We start from the raw sequence: 24,862 nt of genomic DNA, 5'->3' as shown, positions 1-24,862 counted from the left end.
TCCTCTGTTGATGGGCATTTAGGTGGCTTCCTCTTCTTCCTTGCTGTACTGCACAGCTTCATAAATACATACTTGTGCATGTGCACACTTGTGGGCATGATTCTGTAGGAGAAAGTCTGCAGAGTGATGCTTTACCTGATACTACTGCCAATTGTCCTCCTGAAATGTTGTACCGTGTTGTACCCACACATCAACAAACGTGCCTGTTTCCTCAGACAGTTTCCAACTGGATACCTTCAGACTCTTTCATTATTGCCTGATAGGTAAAACACTGTATGTCTTTGTTTGAAATGCATTTCTGTAATTAACAGTAGGGCTTAAGCATCTTTTATGTGCTTTGGCCATTTATATTTCTCTTGTCAACTGCATGTTAATGCCCTTTGCCCATTTTTCTATATTGTGTACTGTTGCTTTTAAAGATCTCTTTGAATATTCATAAACTCTGAACCTCATATGTGTTTAAAATATTATCTCCCTGAGTTCCTATTCTGTCTTTTGACTTTTTGTGGTGTTTTTTAAAAATGCCTCTATTTATTTTTATTGATAGAGTCTTTTTTCCAAAGGATTATTGCAAGGGGGTAGGAGTGGAACTTTGGCCTATGTTTGTGGTTTTAATTTCAACACACAAGTTTCTCCTCTCTCTGAAAAGTAGAGCTTTTCCTAAGTGACTAAGAAAACTTTCCTAAGCTGAAATGGCATAAATTGAAGAAGCAGTTACCCTTAAGACACATCTTGCTAGCAGATGCACAAAATAAATAGGGATAAAGCACAGATGGTCATGGGCACAGTTCAAAGCTATGGCAGCTTGACACTGAGATCTTGAGTGTAGTTCCTCTAGAAGGAGCTTGGGGTGCAAGCTACCTGTACAACAGCGCGCTGCAAAACAAATGCTGAATGCCAGTTTTTAGTTTTTGCCATTTTTCATAGAAGCAGAAATCCACTTTGGATTTCTTTCCGTTAGCGAAAATAGGTACTAATGTAGGTCTTTCGTAAAAATGAAGTGGCGTAAAGCAAACTTTCAGAAAGCGGGGTGTGTGTGTGTGTGTTTTAAGTACTTTATTTATTTAGGACACACTGATTTTTTTTTTTCTTAATGGAATTAAATATAACCATTTTTTTCTTAGTGGTTCTTGGCCTTTGTGTAAACAGAACAAATGTTAATTGATAACATGGGTAATAATTTTTAAATTGTTATTTAAGTCATTCTCCCTGTTGGATTATTTCTCCAGGTTTTGTTTCCTGCGGGGCTGTGGTTGCGTGTTTTCTGAACGAGCCCTGAAAGAGATAAAAACAGAAGTTTGTCACACGGTGAGTTGTTGACATGCATCATTTGTTCCTTCCCAGTAGCTGAAGAAATCAGATGGTTTGGGGTCCCCCCTCCATGTGTCATTTCAGCATCTTTCAATTCTTTCTGAAACATGGATCTAATTAGTTGCTTCTCTGCTTAAAACCTTTCTACTCCTGTCCTTGCCGGAAGTAGAGACTCAGACCACCTCTTGTGACGTGTCCCTGCCCGCTTGTCCTCTCCTGTGCCATCGTCCACCGTGACCTGCCAGCGGGAGGGGTCCTGCTCGCCGAACCTTAGTTCCGGAGCCATTGCTTTCTGTGTGAACCTTGTCGCTCAGTCTCCTTCCCTGCTCCCTGGGCACCTTATTATCCCACTGATCTCACCACAGTGTAATTGCTAGTTAGGTGGTGCTTTCCCTGCTGGACCATGAGGGTTTCTTCTTCTAACTCTTTTTTTTTTTTTTTAAGACTTTATTTTTTTTTGAGCAGCTTTAGGTGCACAGCAAAATTAAGAGGAAAGTAAGGGGTTTCCCCTCTACCCTCACGCGTGCCTCCCCCATTATCAGCATCCCCCCGAGAGCGGTGTACTCGTTCCAGGTAGTGAGCCTACGTTGACACTCCATCATCACCCACATCCCCTTTACATTAGGGTTCACTCGTGGGGCTGTACATTCTGTGGGCTTGGACAAGTGTATAATGACGTGTATCCATCATTATAGCCTCACGTGGTGTATCTTCGCTGCCCTCGTGATCCCCTGTGCTCTGCCTGTGAGTGTTTGAGAGCGAGGGCAAAGCTCGTCCACCTCTTCACCCCGCCGGCCTTGTTCTCCCCGGGGCAGGTCGCACGTCCTCAGTAGACGCCCCCGGGGGTGAGCAAACCCATCACGTGAGGGCGCCCCTGCCCAGCTCACGTGAGGGAGGTGCGGAGGACTTCGCCCTCACGGGGTTGCTGCTGCAGCCCAGGACATCTGTGTCTGGGTGTTCTGCCGGTCTGTGGAGAGCCTGGCATTTACTTTAATGTCATGGACACCGGTGACTCCTGGCTGCACTTTCACCCACATTAATTCTGCTTGGACTTCCTTAGGCGTCCGGTACTGTTTATCCCTGTTGTGAATTATTCTTTGATCCAGTAGCTATCGTGGAACCGCTGTCATGGGCCAGCCCCGTCCTAGGCATGTGGGGTGGCGTACATTGTAGATAAGATTGATCCAGTCCCTGCCTTCATGGAACCCGCATTCCAGGTGGAGAGAGAGACACTCAGGTAACCGAGCAAGGCAGGACCGATTGTGACAGCTGCCAGGAAGGAAACGCAGCGGGTGAGGTACCGGAGGGAGAGAGGCCTCCTCAGTGGTGGTCAGCAGAGGCACCTCTGGAGGTTTGAGCTAAGACCTGAGGGTGAGCAGGAGCCAGCCAAGCAAGGTCTGAGCCAAAGCTCAGAAGTGACGGAGGACTTCGCTAGTTCAAGGAACAGAAAGTGCAGTGGAGGGTGGGGACGGGAGAGAAGTAGATGAGGTCGAGGGTCAGGCAGGGGCCACCTTCTGTAGGGCCCAGGTGGCCGCGCTGGGGCTTGTGGGTTTTACCCTAAGAGCGGTGGGAAGCTGGGGGCAGCTTTCGGCCAGGCCGGATGTACTTTAGTTTCAGAATGATTTCTCTGTAAAGAAGTCAGACGTGGAGGAGGATACGCTCAAATGTGATTCCATTTATTTGAGACTCAAAGGCAGACCAAAGGTGATTGGTAGTGAAGAAGTCAGGGAGGGGCGTGGAGTTGTTTCCAGTTTGGGGTGATTACAGATCAAGCCATCATAGAATTTGGAATCTGTCTCATGAAGCTTTTGCCAAAAAAAGAGAAATTCAAAGAATGCATTCAGGAATTGATTCATGTCATTTATTGTCCAGTATTTATTATGTCTCCTGTGTTCAAGACGATGTTACAGGTGTTCCCAGGGAGGATAGGACGTGAAGGAATCAGTCCCTGTGCTCAAGGAGACTGCAGTCGTGCAGGAATCAGGTTACATGAAAAATCATATTCTGCTTTGTTTTTTGAGGCCAGTTGCCAAGTGGATGTAAGGATGTTACTGGAGTTGAAGGGCCAGAGAACTTTCTGGCTGTGCTGGTGAGAAATGGCTTTATGGGAGGAGACATTTGTTCTAGGCCTTGAAGGCAGAGCATGTTCTCACAGGTCAGGCTTTCCCAGAGAGTGGGACACGGCTGCTGGCGTAGGTGAGCTGGTGTGAGGGGTCCACAGACAGGACCCCAGACGTCCCTGTGAGACATTGCACAGCAGGACGGTAGCTCCCATTCTGGCACACCTTCTGCCCGTGTGCCTGCCTGCCTTGCGGAGAAAGTCTCCATTTGGTCCTGGGATAGTGTTAATGCATCTCACTGAGCTCCCAAGAGAGAGCACACCTTAACGCTCAGAGCTTTGGCAGGCAGGGCCTCGAGAGACTTGTTTGTGTTCTCTGCAGTTTTATGCTTTCTTTACATTTATGGCAAGGGGTACTATTTCTATACATATGGTATGAATATAAAGTCAACATTTAAGGTAAATTTAAGTAAAAACAATGGGTAGATTTAAAGAAAAATATTAAGATACTGACGGTACCTTAGGCAGGGGAACGCCTGAAGTTTGAGAGACGCCCTTGTTGGTGATGGTGGGCGCGCTGTGGGCAGAGGGAATGCGTGGGAGAGGAGAGCAGCTGTCACACTCGGGGGAGGAAGTGCCGGGCAGCCTGTGAAGGTGGGGCCTCAAGGTGTAGTCCTGCCCCAGCCGCTCAGGAGCAGGGAGAGGCCAGAGACGTGAGTCAGACCGGTGGCGGGAACTCTGAGTGCCAGGCAGAGGAGCAGCTCCGGGGGCGTGCAGCGCGCGGCCCCTCATGCCTTAGCAGCAGCAGAGTGCCTTGGGAGCAGCGGTGTGTAGGTCTGTGCAGTATGGGCAGAGGGAAGAGACTGAACAAGAGCAAGAATCTGACAGCAGGTGAGGAAAAGGAGCCTGAGAGAGAAGTCTCGTGAAGGAGGGGGAGCTCAGCTGGCCTGGGCTTCCTGCGAGCAGGAAAGGAACCTCGCTCGCATTTGCTCTGTGTCCAAGTGCGTGTGTGTTTTCACAAATAGTGCGTGAGGCGTTGTCTGAGTGTTAGACACATTCGCAGGTGCACTCAGGAAGTTTACTTGAAAGAATATAAATATGAGAAGGTGGGAAGTGAAGCTGAAATTTATTAAAGCAGCCAAATGTCCTGGATCAGTGGTTCCCAACCCAGGCTGCACTGCAGAATCACCACAGTGGTTTGCTGAGTTCCCACTCCCCACCTCAGACCCCACGTGAGAATCTTCAGGGTTAATGTGGAGCCCGCGTGGAGTTCCACTTTTATATAAGCTCCCAGAATAATTCTAAGGGGCGGGCAGGTTTGGGGGACTCAGGGATCGAAAGCAGTCAGGCTTCTTTCCCCGACCCACAGGGATAACTGTCTCTTAGATTGGTATGCAGTTGTCCTCTTCATTGGCTGACCTCAGACATCCATAACCATCTTGACAGACTTGCAGCAGAATAGGAGTGTCTGCTCACAGCTCTGCAGAGAAGTTGATTTTATTTCATGGAAATGCAACATTACAAGGGAACTCTGAAATCATTTTGTTGGTGTCTGGGAACAAAGTGCTAGTAAACTTCTGAAAGTCTACGTAGAGCACTTCAAGGGAAAGGAAGGAAGTAGGAGGAAAGGGGAAGCAGCTGCATCAGGATTGCACAAGAAGCCGAGACCAGATAAGGACCGGACACTGGCTCCTCCAGTCTCCTAACGGGGGCAGCCAGGGCTGTTGAGACCACCCGCCGTCAAGACAGGACCCTGGCTGGAATCCAGGAACACCTCAGGGACAAAATTCTCTTAAAAATAAATCTGTTGTCAGAAGAGTAGTATCTTACTCTTTTCACTTGTATAATCGCCTTAAAAATTGCCTTTGCATATGTAGCTAGATTGAATACTCTGCGTATTAGTTTGCTAGGGCTGCCATAACAAGGTACCACAAACTGGGTGACGTCACAGAAATTTATTTTCTTACAGTTCTGGAGGCTAGAAGTCTGCAGTCGCAATGTTGGCTGGGTTGGTTCTTGCTGAGGGCAGTGAGGGGAGGATCTGTTCCAGACCTGTCTCCCTGAGTTGTCGATGGCCGCTTCTCCCTGTGTCTGTTCATATGGTCTTCCCTCTGTGGAGTTTGTCCCCGTGTCCAAATTTCCCCTTTTTATAAGGACACCAGTCGGGTTGGATTAGGGCCCACGCTAGTGACTGCACCTTAACTAATTGCATCTGCAGAAGGTGACATTCTAACATACTGGGGATTAGGACCTCAACATTTGCCGGCGGGGGGGAAGCATAATTCCACTGATAACACTACACAATGTAGAAAATCAGAGCATGGGACAGTCAGCCAGTGGCACAGTTGAGTGGGAGTCATTCATTCGGGCACTCACACGACCGACATTGAGAGCCTGATACATACCAGTATCGGTTCACACACCAGCACGGGCTGGCTTGGGAGCATAAACCACTTCACGTCTCTGGGCTTCAGATTCTAGTATGTAAAACAAAGGAATTGTAGTAAAGTCTTGGACGCTTTCCTTTTAGACCCAAATGCCAAACAATGACTTTTTTTTTTTTAATTAATTAATTTATTTTTGGCTATGTTGGGTCTTCGTTTCTGTGCGAGGGCTTTCTCTAGTTGCGGCAAGTGGGGGCCACTCTTCATCGCAGTGCGTGGGCCTCTCACTATCGCGGCCTCTCTTGTTGCGGAGCACAGGCTCCAGACGCGCAGGCTCAGTAGTTGTGGCTCACGGGCCTAGTTGCTCCGCGGCATGTGGGATCTTCCCAGACCAGGGCTCGAACCCGTGTCCCCTGCATTAGCAGGCAGATTCTCAACCACTGCGCCACCAGGGAAGCCCCACAATGACATTTTTAAATGAAGAAAAAAATCAAATGACAAATTCGTATACTGTCGTTAGGAATCAAGCTCGTACTTCTAAGTTCAAGTCTCTAAAGTTTAGTGATACTAAGTATATCAGTCAAGGTTGGCTACGTCCTGTAACAAACAGCCCCCCAATTCCAGTGGCTAATACGGTGAGAGCTCCTGGTTAGGCAGCTTTCTTTTAAGGGAAACTCAAGGACTCAGGCTTCTTCTGTCCTGTAGGTCTGACCTCCTCTGGTGTTTAGAGTATTCTCCGTTCGGTTGGCTGATGGGGACAGAGAAGGAAGCATCTAGCTTAGGAGGTTTTTATGGGCCAGGCCTACTTAATGCTTCTGCTCACATTCCATTGGCCAGAACTCAGTCACGTGACCACAGCTACATGCAGGAGCCTGGGGATTGTAGTCCAGCTGGACGCCCAGGAAGAAGAGGTGAACAGGAGCCACTTCTGCCAAACTAGCAAAAGGAAGAGTGTTGGCGCAGTTTCAGGAGCTGTAGTGCATCGTGAAAATGTGAACGATGGAAGATAAGGCCACAGTGTCAAAGTCTAAAGCAAATATTTTCATGTTTTAGGTAATGTCTGAAATTTAGAGGAACCAGCATCATAAGAACAGTGTCAGGGACTTCCCTGGCGGTCTAGTGGTTAAGACTCCGCGCTTCCACTGCAAGGGGCACGGGTTCAATCCCTGGTCAGGGAACTAAGATCCTGCATGCTGCGCGGCACGGCCAAAGGAAAAAAAAAAAAAGGAAGACACCTTCCCCAGAAAGGAATAAACAAGTAAACAAACACGATCGAATGTGATATTTAAAAAAAAAAAAACGAATAGTGTCAGGAGCCTCCGTGATACCAAGGGTGTGCACATTCTCTGCTTCTCCCTGTGTAGTTCCATCGACTTCTGGCTTTTCAGGTCACTAGAAGAGACTCCAGGGTTTGAAGTAGCTCTGGTTCTGTGTTTAAAACACATGGTGTGCACCCTTGATTTCAGTAAACAGAGTCCAAAGAGACGTAGTTGCTAGGTTTCTTTGTTTTCACTGTCACAAAGCACTAGCCGAAAAATTAGTTGTATTCCCCACTGTCTTCTTCCCTTCTTGTAATAAGAGGAAGCACACTGGAGTAATCACAGGTTGCAAAATAAATGATGTGTTGTTACTCAAAACATGGTCCATGGTCCTGCAAATATTGACACCGCCTGGGGTTTTTTTAAATTTTTGTTTTTTAAGAAATGCAGGCTCCCAGGCCCCTCCCCAGACCTGCAGAATCAGAAACCGAATTTTAACAAGAGCCCCAGGGCATTTGTACGCACAGTAAAGCTTGAGAAGCTGATCTGGGTGTTAGAGGTGTGGGCAGCAGTATTTGACTTGCTAGCCTTCTGGCTTCATTTATTTAGGCTTTGTGACGGGTGAGTGTGGTGTGGGGATGTTTTAAGGTCAGAAGTGAAACAAAAATTTACACTCGTATACCTTTTTTTTGTTTGTTTGTTTTGAGTACTTATCATGGAGGGGTTGGAGTGGAAAGGGGAGAAAATAGGTTAAGGAAGGGGGTCTCTTCAAAAGCGGTTGGCAAATTCTGCTTTTCGGGCCCAGCCTCCTTCAGGCTTTTCCTTTCTACTGTCTTTATGGTCTTTGTGAATATTAAGCCTCAAGAAATCATATACAGCACAGGCAGCCGTAAACTTCTACATGAAAGAAAAATACAATAGAAAAATTGAACAGTAGACTTGCATGTTAGCAAGAAGGTTCTGTTCCCCAGAAAGTTAGAGAAATCATCTCAAGACCCCTGTTAACCTCAAGATTGCCTTTAAGTTGCAGTCTGTAGCAATGTATTTCAGACATGTTTTACATATGATTTAATTTTGTTCTTTTACTTTATGAGTGAGTACAGTCAGAGGCTGAGTCAGGGTAGAGCAGCGGCTTCGTGCTGGTTCTGATGCCCACGGAGGCTGCTGCTTTACCTTGGCGTCCCTGGCCTGTCCCCTGACGCTGCACTGAAACCCAGCTTGTGCTTCCCTGAACCTCATGCTGCTTCATTCCACCGTGCCTTTAAGTTATTTTATTATTTTTATTTTATCTCACTGTTACTGAAAGGATTCATTGAGGTGACTTCTTCCAGTATAATGTTTGAGCCCTCTGAGGGCAGGTGTGTGTTTGAATTTGGGTTCTATGAGTTGACGTTGAAATGAGATGAAGGAAGGCTCATCTTTTAAGTAACTTGAAAAGATTTAAGCTTCTCTTTTATTTTTTATTTTATTTAATTTAAAAAATGTAATGGGGTATGCACTTACTTGCAAATGAGTTGTGATGAAACGTAAGGGACATGATTGTGGTGAACCTGAGCTTTCGGAACAGCCAGTGGGAACATGGCCATGAGCTGTGTGTCCGCCTGTGAGCGGGGAGGCTGCCCCGAGCTGTCTGGGGCTCTCACGCCCTCCTCTGGCGGTCTTAACCCTCTACTGTGTGTTCTCCCTGGGATTACGTATCTTTGGGGAAGAAATATTTGTTTAAACAGAGATTTGAATATGCCGTGGTTAGCTCGGGTTTGATTTGTGGGCTGTGCTTTCAGAGCCTCTTTTCCTTCTATGTAGTTTTCATGCTTTTCAAGGGCTATTTTCATTGAGTGGATTTCATTTCATTTCTCTGTTTGGGAAGCGTCAGTTCACTGAGGGGTTATACTTCGCCCTTGAATTATACATTTATTTCTTTAGTGTCCTCTCCTGTGGTTCCTGCTTTTCCTTTATTTTAGTTGTTTTAAGTTGTGCTATTTAATAGTTGTATATTTCCAGCCTTGTATGACGCCGTGAGCTCTTTTTTAGAAAGAGAGTATATTAAAAGTCCTCGACAGAACAGCAAAGATTCGTGGACTTTTGGCAGACCTGAATCTGTGAGTAGAGAGAATTCAGACCATTCATGCCTTTGACCTGTGCTGTTCTGTATGGTAATCAGCAGCCACATGTGACTATTTAGATTTCAGTTAATTAAAATTTTAAAAGTTAAGGTTCACTTAATCAGCCACTGCAGCCACGTTTCAGATGCCCAGCTCTCCCCGTGGTTGTGTCTGGTATCAGACTGTGCAGACATAGACTACTCACAGCTGCGGACGGCCTTTGTAGGAAGTTGTGTTTCAACTCCAGAATTTTATTTTACCCAAAGGAAATAGACTCTTCCATGTTTTTCTAGGATTTCGGGAACAAAGTTACATTGTTCCCAGCCAGAGAGGACTGTTAGAGATAAGCATATTTTCTCCCATTTTCTGTGGGAGTTTGTTCTTTTTTAGAATCTCATCCACAGTGGTATATCTTTAAGACAGGATATGTTCTTATTCTAACCTGAGCCTGGATCTAAGTGTTTGGGGGACTTTGATTTTCAGCAGCTGTTACGTGAGGCAGTCGAGCCTCCAGGTCACTTACCCAGTCACCAGTGGGACTTGGAGTTATTTTTTCTCTTGTGATTTCTTTCTCAAAGCCGTAGAGTGGCCTATAATCAATAGCAGAGTCTTGTTGGTAGCACGTTTCTAAACTCATTTCAGGACTAACTTGTGTCAAGGAATTATTTTCCCATTCTTTTTGGTTGAGCGTTCTCTGATTTCAAGTCAGGGAAACAGAATTATACCAGTAAGAAAGCAAACATTCTCTATAACTTCCAGCTCAGCGGTTCAATTTCATATTAAAATGACTCTCCTGTTGGAAATGCCAGTGTGGTTCCACAGGGACCTCCGCCTGCCCTAGAACTTTAAGTCTGTGCCACCGCTCCAAGCACGAGACCACAAGAGGCTCAGTCGAGTCAAATTGGTTGGCAAACAAAGAAGGTGATTGAATGATCCAGGGCAAGTCTCCTGGTCCATACACACAGGCGTCCTGGACATAGCGACCTGCAAAGGGAACACAGAAACTTAGCTGGCTTTGTTTCCTCATCAGTTTACATCCACGTGGAAAAGTGACGCACTTCTAAGGTCATCTGTAAGGCCTCTCTGCTTCGTGCCAGTTCAGATTAAACGGGGTTTCCATGATCGCTTTGACAGGGGCTTTTATGTTGAATTTTGAATTCATGATGGAAGGGAAGCTTTCATTCGTTTGGTTAGTGATTTCTGAAATGTTTAATGGCTACTTTAGGTGAATACTGTAGAATTTTAGCTAGTCATGAGCACGAGGGAGAAGTAACAGCCATCGTTTGCCAGATAACACCTAAATTCTGATAGCTGCTGTTTTAAGTGCCATGAACTTTTCAAGTATTTTCCTCGGTTGTGGGTAGTTCATAAGAGTTGTGTTGGTTTTAATAAGTCATTGCTTCAGCCTTCTATTGGTTTTGCAGAGTGAGTTTGATATAAATAGAAGTAATTAAAATTGGAATTCTAGTTCGAATCCAGTACTGATTGGACTCCTTCGAGGTGAACTCAGTAGCGCGTTTTATGGGTCTGACACTGTGTTTGGCTCTTCCTACTCTATTTTAATCCTCCCACCAACAGTGGGAGGTGGTTTCTGTCATCACCTTCGGTTTGCAGAGGCAGGAGTGCTTAGTTTGCGTGTAAGGGAAATTTCTGTTCATTTTGGAGACCTTGCTCTTTTCTCTGCTCAGTGCTACCATGCTCTCTCCCCCCCCTGCTGATGCTGTAATCCTACTTCCAGAAACCTGTCTTAAGGAAATATTATTTAAAAGGGTTGGAACTGCATGCACAGAAATGTCCAGTGTTGTTTGTAAGACTGAAAAAAATCAAAAGGGATCTTTTCCCTGCTAAGCGTGCATTCGTGTAGTGAAGGGCCTAGAACTGGCCCATGGTGAGCATTGTATACGTGAAAGCTGTTATCATGATCAGAATCTTTTTAACTGATAGACTCTTGGTGCAGTGTCACAGAATCTCAATAGTATTACATTTAACCAGTTGAAAGTGTAAATATGAAGATAGCATGAAGAGCTTAGGACATAGTGAAAGAGGAATCAACTGCACCTTGATCGTAACTGCATACTCTATAGTTTATGTACGTATGAACTGGAAGGGAACACAAATAAATGGGACTTTGTCAGAGTTGCGTTAATGCTGTCTTGGTGATTAAAAATCACCAAACTCTTCGTTGCTGATAGTAATGGGATGGCCCTGCCGTGTATGCCGCAGAGCTGGGCCATATGCTCCCCCAGTGGCACGGCATCAGGCAGCCGCAGCTGGTTTGAGACCCAGCTCTGCCGCTGCCTGTGCCCCATCCTGTGACTCTGGGAGTGACCTCACTTCTCTGAGTCTGCGGTTCCTCGTCTGTAGAGTGTGCGTAATGATAGTTTCTACCTGCAGATCGCTGTGAGCATCGACGGCAGGCCCAGAGCCGGGTTCCAGAAGGGTTTACCACAGACCCTACAACAGTGCTTGGCCTAAGTTGGGACTGACTGAATGCTGGCCGGGGTTGGCCCTGTACTGCTTTGCTAGTAGAACCATTTGCACAGTGAAGCTAGTGATGGCAAGAACTTTCTGAAGTGTTTACTTGTAGGGAATAATGATTCTTTTATTTATTTATTTATTTATTTATGACTGTGTTGGGTCTCCGTTTCTGTGCGAGGGCTTTGTCCAGTTGCGGCAAGCGGGGGCCACTCCTCATCGCGGTGCGCGGGCCTCTCACCATCGTGGCCTCTCCCGCTGCGGAGCACAGGCTCCAGACGCGCAGGCTCAGCAACTATGGCTCACGGGCCCAGCCGCTCCGCGGCATGTGGGATCTTCCCAGACCAGGGCTCGAACCCGTGTCCCCTGCATTAGCAGGCAGACTCTCAACCACTGCGCCACCAGGGAAGCCCAGGAATAATGATTCTTGTTAAGACTCGCAGTGACTAGGTTGTTTTGCAAACATTATTAAAATACTCAGATTTTGCTACTCTAAGAATTTGGAATCATTACTTTATCATTGACAGCCACAACCCTTCGTGACATCTTATATACCATTGGTGAATCACTTTTTCAGGAAGAATCTGAGCCTCTCCTTTTCTGAGCATTTATCCGCCAGTCCTGTCAACCCGTGTGTAATGACAGTGAGCCACTTACTGTCTGAAGAAAGGCCAAGGTTGTTTGTTAGCCTGTCGTTTAACTGTCACCTTCTTTCTATGTGACTATCCCCCTAGCTGAATCATATCTACCTTTTAAAAAATACTAGAAAATTATTCCAGTCCTTCTGACCTGGTACCCGTCAGGAGGATGGCTGTGCACATGGCAGCGGGAATTGTTTGTCTTTGAACTGTTCTGGTATTAGATTTTCCATTTTTTGTTTGTCCACAACCTGTTTCTTTTAGGTCAGTCTTTAAATCAGCTTGGAAACTGGGCGAACCTAGTTTATTTTGCATTATCTGATATACTGTATTCAGACCCGAGGACTGTACCCGGATGCCTTGTGAAAATAGGTTATGTATCTCTGCAGTAGCTCCCGAGGTGGTTAGGGAGCTGCTTGTAGACAGACAGTGCAGGGCCCAGGTATCCCTGGGGAGCTCGTGCTCTGCTGGAGCCGCCTTCACGCACGGCTTTGCTCCAGTCTTCCCGCGTCCTCTGTCCACCACCAGCTGTGGCCCCAGAGACGTCAAGCACGCCCTGTTTTCCTTCCCCGGAGTACACCAGAGGACTTGCCATCTTTCTACTGGACTCGTCCGTATCATGCTGTGAATTGTGTCTCATCCACCGTTTCCTCCCTGAGACTGTCTGCTCAGCCTGGGGGTTCGGGGCTGCGGAGAGCCAGCCCCAGAGAGGAGGCACGGATAACTTCCCAGGAGCCAAGTTCTAGCTCTTCGACTCCGGAGGTGTTTCCCCTGAACCGACGCGCCTGAGAGCCGCTCTGCAGCCAGCTAGTTCTCTTCCAGACTCCACAGAACAGAGACGTGGTCTCCTCCACCCCAGATCTGGCTTTCGTGTACTGCCCTGGCCACTAAAACCTCTGGCACACAAGACAAAGGGGCAAAAGAATTTACTGTCCCTCAGGGAGAATCTCCTGAGGGCAAAGCAAAGAGACCTTTTTTCAGCAAGAACTGCGTAAGAAGTATGGGGGGCAGCTGGCTGACCCCACCGAGGAGCATGTACCTGTGCTATTCAAGCATCTGTTCTCGTAAAGAGACCCAGGGAGACAGAGAGCTCATTTTAAATGAATGTTAGGAGCAGGTGGGAAAAGCCAGATAGCGCATGTGTTTTTATCTGAAAACTTTAAAAGTTGCAGCCCTGTTGTGTGTTCACTTTGTGAAAATTTATCAGCCCAAATACTTAGAATTTGTCTACTTCTCTGTCTGGATATTATAATTAAAAGAAAAGTTTTTAAAAAATTGACACCGTGCTAGTTGGATCATCACTAATTCTTCCAGATTGCAGTAAACATGACCGTCAGTCTTCTCCCACTGTTTTCGAGGCAGCAGTTGTACAGTTTTTATAAAATTTGAACGCGGTTTGTGGCTTGGGTTTTGTTTTTGTTTTTGTTTTGGCCACGCTGCCCTGCCTGCAGGATCTCAGTTCCCAGACCAGGTATTGAACCCGGGCCGCGGCAGTGAAAGCCCAGAATCCTAACCACTAGGCCACCAGGGAACCCCCTTGGGTTTTGTTTTTACCTTTGCAGCCATCATGAACAGTTCCCTCCTTGTTTTTCCATTTAATGGCTCGAATGTTTCCTTCCCAGCCAGTGTTTGGGGTGGAACCTGGAGCATCTAAGGGAAAGGACATGCAGGCATGCAGTGAGCAGATGAGGGAAAGCCCAGCCTCATTCAGAATGCATGTTCTCATCTGATGAAAGGCTAACGCTTCTGGGGGCTGGGTGTGTGCTGCACCGGTGGTAGTATCAGGGTGGAGCAAGGTCCTGTATTGCGTCTTTGTGCTTAGATTTCACTTTTCATCCCTTCCTCCATCCCTAGCAACTCACCTAGTATTGACAGCATGTTATGTTGGGTCTCTTTGGATCGCGTTTTCTCCGCAACAGCTCTCTGGGGGTGATTTGAAAGGATTTTCAGTGGATATGAGAGGTTTTAAAAAGCTCCTAACCCATTTCTGCTGGATTTCATTGTTTGCACTGTCGCCTGGACTGACTGATTCGCTTAGCTGTTCAAGCTTGAAGCCACATTCGCAATAAGAGCCAATCAGCTTCACAGAAAGAGCAAATAGGCCCATTTAAAGGAGGGCATCAGATTTCCCTCTACCTCTAAGAAAACCTATCTGAAGTATCATGTTAGCCACAAACAAAATTGCTAGTTTTAATATTTTCCATTCTTAACAAGCCCCTAGCACGATACCTGGCACTAGTAGGTATCCAGCAGTATCTAATAAGTGAAGGAAGAAAGGAAGAACTTTCCAGAGATCTGTGCTCAGAATTTTCAGAAGGCTCTATTTGAGGAGACGTGCAATGCTGGTGCTTGCTTCTGGAGAGGGGGCAAAAGCAGCCAGCCTGATTTGGGAACCTGGCGCTCTCTCCGCAAACCTCAGATCCCTGAAAGCGAAGACCCTCCTGGACTACCCAAGTGGACGGTCTTACAGAATGTAGAGCTGTTTACCAAGCCACAGAGCTGAAATAGAAAGAATCTTCAGTTAAGGATACACTTCTCCTGTTGTTGCCTCTGGCCTGAACAGACACTGTTTTGCTGGATTGTTCTTACCTTTCAGTCGGTTCAGAGTTACCCAGTAATGTCGCTCTGGGCCATGGATGTCTTTAGACCACCGAAGCATGTCTTTTGCGCGGGTGTCTGTTAGTACAAACTCTACAAACTTCCTTGTTAGTACATAGTAAGCACTTCCAAAATAAATTGTTAAGTTATGGGGTGGTTCATCTTTGAATCTTTCATTTGGAGATACATAGATATCTTCTTCAGGGGTGAATTTGGGATGGCTTTGACTTGTCTTAGATTTAATGTTTGGTGGCTGGATTACCCCAGGAGTGATATTTTTATCATTCCATTTGCTTCTGATGTAGTGTATGATTTCCTTGTTAGTTTTGATTGGAAAATCCTGTCCACAAAGATTAATGACATAGTTCCATTGAAATTTGGAATGGACTAGATCTTTCATACAATTAATATCTGCCTGTAGTCTCCTAAAGCCACTGTAAGCCATTTTCTCTCTCATTGATGAAATAAAAATATTTTCAAAACAATTAACCAGGGATTGCACAGCAGTCTTATACTTCTTGGGGGCCTTTTCATCAACATGAATACAGTAAACATTTTGAGGCACATAAATAGCTCTGAGAAGCTGCACAAACATAGCCAGCTCCTTATGAATAGTTATAATATATGCCAAAGGGAAGGTGCCCTCTTCTGCAGACAGGGGTCTGGTTATGAAATGCAACTCCTGGGATATCCTGGAACAATTTCCTGGTCTGTGTAAATGAGCAAGTATTTCAGATCCATGAGGGTTTTTACAGAATTTTGCAATTTGGGGAGCCACCTCTTTCCCTTCAAACAAAGCCGAACACAGTTCATCTGGATAAAAGCCACATTCCACTACTGCTGGGTAGGTGGGTTCCTCCTCTGGTTCCTCAGAAGTTGGATTCCTTAAATAAAGAAAAATAAAGATGCAAATGGCTACGCACACGAGAAGACTTGGCTTTGTGGCTCGCAGCTGGCTCATGTTTTGAGCTCCAGTCGCCTTCTTATTACCGTGGTTTGAAATGTTTTCCTCTAAGCTTCCTAAAAGAACAACAGGCAGAATTTAGGGTGTTGTTAACTCTATTCCCCCCCCGCCCCCACTAACTCTATTGGCGTACATGTATTTAAAGTGTATAATTTGATCAGTTTTTATATATGTGTATACTCATGAAACTGTCACCACAGTCATGATAACAATCATTTCTTTTACCCCTAAAAGTTTTCTTGGGCCCCTTTTACTCCATCCTCCTTCCACCATTGTCTCTGGGCAATCACTCATAGGCTCTTGTCACTGTAGACTAGTTGGCATATTCTACAGTTTTATATAAGCAAAGTTATACGTATGTACTTTTTTGCCTGGATTTTTTGTCACTTAGGATAATGAGTTTAAGATGTCATCCACGTCACTGCATTTATCACCATTTTCCCCTTTTTATTGCCGAGCAGTATTCCATCAAATGGACGAGCCGCAATCTGTCTATCTGTTCATCTGTTGAAGGACACTGAAGTTGCTTCTAGTTTTAGGATATTACAAGATGCTGAAAGCATTTTGTGCACGAGTCTTTGTGCAGACCTACGTTTTTGTGTCTCTGGGGTAAATAAGAGTGAAGTGGCTGGCTGGCATACAGGTGTATGTTTAACTTCTTAAGAAATTGCCAGGTTTTTTCCCAAAGCGGGTGTGCCGTTTTACATTCCCACCAGCAGTGTACGAGAGCTCCATTTACTGTACAGCCTCACCAGCACTGGGGATGGTCAATTTAAAAAACTTTAACCAGTCTAATAGGTGCGTAGTGGTAATTCATTGTGGTTTAACTTTGCATTTCCCTGATGACTAATGATATTGACTGTATTTTCATGTGTTATTGCCCTTATCTTGGCAGATAAAAATCTCAAATATTTATTTTGGACATAGATACTGTCCTGTTCTGCATTATTCAGAATTTATCTTATGCCATTATTCTGTATCATGTTATGAGAATATATCTTTCCAATAAAGAAAACAACAAATCAAGAGAAATTTTGTGATCACATAATTCAGCTTGCTGAAATGAGTTTATGAATTGTTTTTAGAGAAGGCTTCAGTGATTAAAAACAAGATATCTTTATCTAATAAAATTATTTGATAATAATTTAATTTCCTCTCTTGAACTCTACAGAGATTCATGAATAAGTATTTTAATTAATTAATTGTTATTGGCATGCAAAGACCATCCTTTGGAATTTAGGGAAGAAAATTGATCAGGTAAAATATCTATATTGTTAGTAGTTTTTTCCCTTGTTTATGAATTTTGTCTCTAGGTTTCTGTAAAAAGTCATATCATTGCTTGTTCCTACTTCCTATTTTTTAAAAAATATTTGTTTTATTTTTGGCTGTGTCGGGTCTTAGGTGTGGCACGAGGGCTCCAGAGTGCGTGGGCTCTGTAGTTGTGGCGTGTGGGCTCTCTGTTGTAGCCCATGGGCTCAGTAGTTGCAGCATGCAGGCTTAGTTGCCCCACAGTGTGTGGGATCTTAGTTCCCCGACCAGGGATCAAACTCGCGTCGCCTGCATTGGAAGGTGGATTCTTAACCCCTGGACCACCAGGGAAGTCCCCCTACTTCCTGTTTTTAAAAACCCATTTACTTTTTTTTTTTACATTTTATTTATTTTTTTATTTATTTATGGCTGTGTTGGGTCTTTGTTTCTGTGTGAGGGCTTTCTCTAGTTGCGGCAAGTGGGGGCCACTCTTCATCGCAGTGCGCGGGCCTCTCACTATCGTGGCCTCTCCCGTTGCGGAGCACAGGCTCCAGACGCGCAGGCTCAGCAATTGTGGCTCACGGGCTTAGTTGCTCCGCGGCATGTGGGATCTTCCCAGACCAGGGCTCGAACCCGTGTCCCCTGCATTGGCAGGCAGATTCTCAACCACTGCGCCACCAGGGAAGCCCTAAAAACCCATTTACTTTTGACCAGTGTTTATCTCAGATTTGACATTAGTCCCTTACCTTTCCACATCATTATTGCAAATGCCATTTGGATAAAGCATTAACAAGGCAGCATTTTGAGTTATCCTGTGTTCTTAAACTGTGAGCCCATAAAAACTGTAAATGCTGATTGTGGATTTTAAAAATGTATTTATTTTCATTGTATAGTTTCTTTTTACCCATCATGCTTCAAAAATAGAACAACCACTGCCCAAATATGTCAGGTTATGTTTTACTCTGGTTCAGTAAATGTTGATTGCCCCAAGCATAAAACATTATGGCATAATTTTACAGACATTTTTATAAATTACATAATACCTTTTACAAGCACAGTCATCATTATAATTAACACATTTCATATCTGGTCTCTAAAGTAGACACAACATGTATCATAAAAACAAATTCAGTTGGACGGAAATACCTTCTTGAAATGAAAATAAAGCTTTTAACTGCTTCTCTGTTAAGAATTTTGGTGAAAGGTAAAACATGTACCATAGTTTGTTACATTTTCTCCTGTGTTTAGCTTTTGCATGGGAAGGGGGTTTGGGGGTTTTTTTGGTTTGTTGTCTTGGTTGTTGTTTTTAAGCTTATGATCAAAATGTAAAATATGCTGGTCTCATCACAGAAATGTTATTTAGCCCCACTTCACTGACAGACTAAACCCCAGGCAGAGCCCAGGGGATTGGGTATTTTCAGTGTTTTATGATAATTAAGTGAAGACACGTCCCATGTGTAGTCCGTTGTCCTTCAGGGCAATACGTTGGCTAAGTGCTTTCCCTCCCTTATTTGTAGAGAGACAGGCACAGGAGCTTGGTCACGGTTAATCTGCTGCCTTTCTGCCTCGTGTTCTGTTAGTGCAGTGCTCACAGTTGCCCAGTTAAATCTTCCTTTTGGCTCAGGTTCACTTTGAAATTTAGAAATCGGTGTGGCTAGAATGCCATGTTGTGGGAAGGGTCACCAGCTTTATTTTCGTTGTTTCAGTACAAGCTTTTGCAGGTAGTCAGGACAGCCTTGTAATGAAGGCTTTGGAGACTCCGCTGCTGCTGAATTTACGTAGTTCTTGCTGTGGCTTTAACCTGCATCTGGTGGATAATGTGAAAATTCCCACAGGAATCAGCTCTTTAGGGCCTGGCAGTTTTTCCTTTTTAAATCGTGGTGAGCATCGTTTTCAGCTTTGCAGACATTTCGGTTCCTGGTGATTTGTTGTTGTTGTTTTGTTTCTATGATGTGAAATCAGCTTTTGTAGTCATAATGAAACTGTAATTGTTAAACATGTGCCTTTTTATCACTAAATTAATTTCCAAGAAATGTAAGTGATATTTTCCAAGTGAGAGGAACATGCAGCCCATTAAATAAAAGTGCAGTCTTACTGATTATTGAGCAATTTTTTTTCCTCCACAAAAAGTTTAAATATTTATTTATTTTAAAGACTTCAGAAAGAGTGGCAGTTATCATTATATATCATGGAGCAGATACAAAAGTTCTTTGTTCAAACCAGACCCATTATTTTACCATTCCAGTGTTCTATTTCCTCATGTACTACTGAAATCACAGATGATCTCTAAAATTATTATTTTGTGTGCGTGAGAGAACATTTTAAGGCTTTTTTCATATAGTGTCATTCCTTAAGTGATCTTTCCTGGGCCTTAGATATTTTGATGATCTTTTAGTTCCTCATATCTGCAGCCTTTGGTGTGTAGCATCATTAAAATATGTAGAGTGTACAGTAGGATTAAATAGCTTCCAGACAGTGAATCATGTTTTGAAGATTACACGTTCAGTTGACTGAGGACATATGACACCTAAGGGATTTTGTAGAATATCTTTCAGTAGCAGTAATTACCAAAGTTACGGTTAAGGATGGTGTTAAAATTTTTTCCTTTTTGTGGTACTGGAAATCACAAATGATCTCCAGCTATAGTTCTCAGAATGGAATTATTTTACCTTTTATTTATGTTTTTGTCCAAGTATAAAATATTTCCAAAGAGTTGTTTCAAAATACATTACTATCCTAATTACGAGAGCCGGCGAGCATATTTTCCTTCTTCTTTTCTGCCTTCTTTATCTGTCTGTAGTGCCCCTCTCCCACCGCCCCTACTGCAGGCCTTAACAGCCAAGAACAGAAGTCAGCAATATGGGTCTGGTACTATGTGTTGCCACTAGAACAGTTAAGGGCAGTCATTTTGAATTTGTTATGACGGGATTTAATTTGTTATATAGGCTTTTCAGGGGGAGTTGGCAACATCCTGGATAAATTAATTATTTTGCTAAATCTTTTATACTTTGTGGGTTTTTTGTTTTTTTTTTAATTTGGTTGCACCGGGTCTTAGTTGCGGCAGGCGGGCTCCTTAGTTGTGGCATGTGAACTCTAAGCTGCGGCATGCATGTGGGATCTAGTTCCCTGACCAGGGATCGAACCCGGGCCCCCTGGATTGGGAGCGCAGAGTCTTAACCACTGCGCTGCCAGGGAAGTCCCTTGTGTTTTTTTTAAAGGTAATTCCTGTTAGTAAATAGAAAATGGGCATCTTTAAAGATGAACTTGTAATATTTTGCCATATATTCTATAGACTGTTACTGTTTTAGAGTATTAACATTAGCTTAACCAGATTAAACAATTTAATCTTTATTTTCTGGACGGCAGATGGGGGTGTATGATAGTACCTGCCTCATGAGGACAGCGGGCTAGGGGTGTGGGGCAGATGGCTGAGTGTTTCCCGCTGAGCCTGGCCTGGGGCAGTGCTCAGTGCTTGAGCCGGTGGGGCTACCGCCAGTCCCCCGGAGCAGCGAGACCCTCAGACTGTGAATGTTGGTTCTCTCTCCGGTTACTGCATGTTTGTCCTAAAGAAGTCACTGTAGCTGCAGCAATGAAAATTTTGTGTGTTATTTTTGTCGTCTCTGGGCTCAGAATGATGTCCAAAGCACCCTACAAGTTAACAGTTTTTTCTTGAACTATTTGAGCTTTATCATAGTAGTTAGACTAATTTTGAATTCAGACCGTCAAAGCTGTCCAGTAAAATAGATGTCTTAATCACAACATACTTATTCCTAAAATGTGTATACGTCTCTTCAGCCACTTTGATGTGAAGGGGAAAACTACATTTTAGGATATCCATTTAAAACAGTCACAACAAAAACAACGTTTTTATTAGAGGACTGTTTTTTGAGAGGAAAAGATGCCTGCTACTTGTGCATTTTAAAATATTACTGATATTCCAATAGTTCTATTTTAAAACCATGGAGGAGGCACAGTAAAACATAGTTTAGTTATAAGACCTGCTCAGCCTGTGCCATTCATGATCTCTGCCTAGTTAACGAAGCACTTACCGAGAGAGGCTCGCATGTGGGGTAGAGGTCCTGGCCGTGTCCGCGCCCAGCCTGGCTTTTTTTTTTTCCTTCAGTTGCTTCTCTTGCTGTGGCTCCGGCTGAAATCACATGAACAGAGTTGCTTGGCAGGTTTTGTTACCCTTTCATCCCTGGAGGATTTTATTCTTGTTGATCCTGACGCATGGGTTGGAAAATAGAACCTGTGTATTTCTTAGGGGCTGGTCCCCTGCCTTACAAAACAAACAGCAGGAAACACCCAGCCCAGGTGAAGGGCAGCACAGGGTAATTGTTGGATTCTGAAAGCTGGATGAAATCCTGGCAGTCCTGGGTCAAATTCTTTAAGTGTTTTTAAAAGTAGGAGGCCAAGTTTGGTTATCGGACACTTTTTCATTAAAGGGATAAATAAAAGTCATTTAGAAATCTCATTTGATTCCTAAGTAGCATTCGGAGTGCTTCAGCGTGGCTCTCCAGAGGCCTGACTTCAGGGAGGCAGGTGCGCCCTGCCGTGCCTGTCCTCCCGCGGCCGTCTGTGCATGGTTAGTAACGACTCCCTTTCGTTATTCTCCTCCGATGGATACTTTTCCTCCTAACATCCTTCCTTTTCTGGTTTAAAAGGTCCTCCCGCTCGCTGGACCTCTCTTTAGGTTTACCCCAGATGTGTCTGTCGGGAATAGTGAAGCCAAGAGACGTGAATCACACCCCGTAGAGACTGTCACCCGCTCAGGTGTCCAGACACCTGAGCTCTTTATTTAGTCAGCCAAGTTCAGCTTTTCTTCCCCTGCTGCAGTGACTCGAGATACCTGTTGCTCTTTTGCAGAACAGATGTTGCCGTTGCCCTAGAAAGATTTCTTAACTAGGCGGGTAGAACCTAGTCTCTTTAATCTGAGGGGGGATGCAGCCTTGCTGCACGTGTGACATGTGTGCCTTTTATATAAAAACAGATCCGCGCAACCTTTTAGTGGGGGGACCCTGTATATGTCTGCGTGGAGTTGTTCACATTCTGTGAGTTGAGAGACTACTTTTATCAGACGAGAGTCAGGAAAGGAAAGGCCACCCTGCCAGCTGGTGAAGTGTGGCTCCAACTCTGCCCCCAGCCCCGAGGGCTTGTTTTAAATTGTCCTGTGAGTGCTGCTGAACTGGCCAGGCAGGCCCGTCCCTAGGGGAAGAGGACTAGCGCTGGATTTCACCTGGACCTCACGTGCTTAACCTGGACAAAAGCAGTGGAAGAACCTGAGAAAATGATGCGGAGAGTTGCCTGCGTGCAGCTTTATACTCCCATAGCTCTAAGGGAGACACAGAGTAAAACCAACCATGCTGAACGGAGTGTTGTAATAAATGGACAAAAACACAGGCTTAATGTATCAGCTTCTTTTTTTTTTTTAATTTATTTATTTTTGGCTGCATTGGGTCTTCGTTGCTGCACGCGGGCTTTCTCTAGTTTCGGTGAGCGGGGGCTACTCTTCGTTACGGTGCGCAGGCCTCTCATTGCGGTGGCTTCTCTTGTTGCGGAGCACGGGCTCTAGGCACGCAGGCTTCACTAGTTGTGGCGCACGGGCTCAGTTGCTCCACGGCATGTGGGATCTTGCTGGACCAGGGCTCAAACCTGTGTCCCCTGCACTGGCATGCGGATTCTTAACCACTGCGCCACCAGGGAAGCCCTGTATCAGCTCATTATACTGATGTGATTCAACTAAAATTTTTGAAAGATGAAAATCCTAATAAATAAAACAGATATAGAGCGTAGACGTGTAAATTACAAAAGAGGCGCTGTGAATACAGTGGGGTGTTTTATGTTTCTTAATCAAAGCCAAAAAGGAGCTGTCTTCTTCTGCTTTTTAGATTAGCGTAAGTTTTTTTTTCCTTCCTTTAAGTGGTATGATGGGCATTCTCACATGTTGTAAAGAGTGTAAAGTTCATGTGACCTTCTAGGAGAGCTATTTGGCTTTAAAATTTCACTCCCTTTCATCCTGGTTTGAAATATTTCTTGAGGTCATGTTCTCATTCCTTCATTCAGCAATTATTTACTGAGCATCCACTGTGTGCAGGACCCTGGGCTTAAGACTCAGCTACAACCATGAAAGATAAAGACAAAACCTTCCCATTTGGACATTACAGAGTGACAGAGGGAGGCCCTATTTTAAAAGTCAATACACACATACAGGCATACATTCATTTATCATAAGCCATGAATGCAGGAAACAGGGTTCTGTGATAGAGAACAACCAAGTCTCAGAAGTGGAATTTGGGGGTCAAAGATGCATGTAATCAGTTGTTCATCACAATTATTATTTGTAAGAACAAAGATTGAGAAACCACTATTCCATTTGTCTGTGATATAAATATACAGATATAGTAGCATATTACTCTTAATTCTGTTTCCTTCAGCACTTTCCTACTGGCCTTTTTTTTCAATATTTAAGAAAAATTAACATCCAGAGGTCATGTGAATATACAACTTCTAGTCTGCTTTTCCTTTTAACCTATAATGAGCATATTCTGTGTTGTCGAAAACCTAAAATAACTATATACTCTTCCTTTTTAGGAATGTATTATGATTTATTTAGCCATTTCCCCCCTTTTTTGGACATCTGAGGTACAAGTAATAAAAGGAAGCAAAACTGAAAATAAATATGTGATTTCACCTGTATGGGAACAGTACACATAGAAAAATGGGAAATACGGGTGTTTTCTACTTTGTGTACCTGTTACTTTTATAAGCAAAGAGAGGGTCAGTCCCTTTGGGCCGCTGTGCCTTTGCAGCAGCCCCCATCCCTTTCTAAAGCCCCCCCCCCACCCTTTAGTCCACGGAGGAGAGCCCCTGTCTGGCAGCTGACATCGTGGCAGAAACCTGCTTCCTGCCCTGGTTTTACTCGCCTCCAGGGACGGGCCACTCCACGTAGGGCCCTGGGTTCCAGCAGAAGCCTAGTGAGGTCAGGCATGACCCCAGAACAAGTGAGGGGCCTGTAGCTGGAGGGAGGGCCACGTGCTGCCGTCCCCAGGGGCTGCCCGCTCAGGTCCAGGCAGTTGAGGCCTTGAGGGGTGGGTTTGGTATTAGTGGATTTTTTGAATTTTGGAGACAAAGAGCAAGATATCTCAAGTTTTAATGTGCAAGGTTCCTGGCTCAGTGTTGTTATTAGCAGCTGATTCAACTCTAGGACTACAACTCGGGTACAAGACAGGGCCCACCGTCACACATAGACAACTAAACAGTCGTGTGCAGGGAAGGAGGCTGCGGACCGCTGGCACGATCGGCCAGACCCGGGCAGCAAGAGTGGTGGAAAGAGGTGCAGAAAGCCCGCGGGGGAGGAGGACGAGGGCTGTGACGGAGCCGGGCAGCAGATGCGCTGAGGAGGGTTACTGACGCCAGAGCCCCAGCCCCAAGCCCCACGGGGCCTTATCTACCACCTGATTCTGTTCCCGCAGATTCTTTTTCCTTCTCTCTCCAAGGAGGACAGCCCCCAGGGGAAGGCTCTGCCCCGGTCTCCCACAGCCCGGGGCTTCCCAGGCAGCCGTCCCCTGCAGAGGGGCCGTTCCCCTCCCCTGGCCTCCCGGCATCTCTGTTCTCTGACTTTGACCTAGAGCTGTAGGTTTTGTCCACAGAGCCCCAGTAAGTAACCCAGCTAAGGCAGCGGCCAAGGAGAGTCAGCAGACGGTGGCCGGCTCCTCTGTGTGTTAGGAGGTGCTGGGAAAGCGGTGTCAACTTTCAAGAAAAAGAGCAGTTGCGTGGCTTTTCTTGTGCTGAGAATGTTTTCTGTCAGAGAGATTCTGGGCGTGG

General features: G+C 45.0%; 2 protein-coding genes and 1 long non-coding RNA gene across 6 annotated transcripts in view; 2 read left to right on the top strand and 1 right to left on the bottom strand.

Moving 5' to 3' along the window:
* RTF2 (replication termination factor 2) overlaps positions 1-24,862 on the top strand; it is a 41,670-nt gene that overhangs the window by 10,072 nt on the left and 6,736 nt on the right. For both annotated transcript variants that reach the window (XM_082359333.1, XM_082359334.1), the window contains exon 5: positions 1,230-1,308. In XM_082359333.1, coding sequence (XP_082215459.1) covers positions 1,230-1,308 — 79 coding nt within the window. The remainder of the gene's footprint in view (positions 1-1,229; positions 1,309-24,862) is intronic.
* On the bottom strand, positions 1,316-24,646 carry LOC309612955 (beta-1,3-galactosyl-O-glycosyl-glycoprotein beta-1,6-N-acetylglucosaminyltransferase 7). Of its 3 annotated transcripts, none has more exons than XM_082359314.1 (4): positions 21,088-24,646; positions 14,818-15,846; positions 13,783-13,878; positions 1,316-5,847 (listed from the first exon to the last, which is right to left on the bottom strand). In XM_082359314.1, the coding sequence occupies exons 1-4, from the start codon at positions 21,101-21,103 to the stop codon at positions 5,786-5,788; spliced, it is 1,203 nt and encodes a 400-aa protein (XP_082215440.1). In that variant the 5' UTR covers positions 21,104-24,646; the 3' UTR covers positions 1,316-5,785. The 3 variants fall into 3 exon arrangements, with proteins under 3 accessions (XP_082215440.1, XP_082215439.1, XP_082215438.1); XM_082359313.1 differs by lacking the exon at positions 1,316-5,847 and adding an exon at positions 8,280-10,099 and having other exon boundaries at positions 14,818-18,983; XM_082359312.1 differs by lacking the exon at positions 1,316-5,847 and adding an exon at positions 8,280-10,099.
* Positions 10,148-13,507, top strand: LOC309612985. The gene is made up of 2 exons (XR_014235454.1): positions 10,148-11,698; positions 12,001-13,507. It is a non-coding gene; the product is annotated as an uncharacterized lncRNA (long non-coding RNA).

This window comes from Balaenoptera borealis, assembly GCF_965194805.1.
Source record: "Balaenoptera borealis genome assembly, chromosome: 16".
Taxonomy (NCBI): Eukaryota; Metazoa; Chordata; class Mammalia; order Artiodactyla; family Balaenopteridae; genus Balaenoptera; species Balaenoptera borealis.
This window is presented reverse-complemented; position numbering and strand designations above follow the sequence as displayed.

Coding starts and splice junctions, on each gene's coding strand:
- LOC309612955 (XM_082359312.1), bottom strand. Junction 13,879..14,817: donor AACTCTGAACCGACTGAAAG/GTAAGAACAATC, acceptor CCTTTCCCTTAG/ATGCTCCAGGTTCCACCCCA. Junction 10,100..13,782: donor TGTTCATGATGGCTGCAAAG/GTAAAAACAAAA, acceptor TTCCCTTTGCAG/GTCGCTATGTCCAGGACGCC.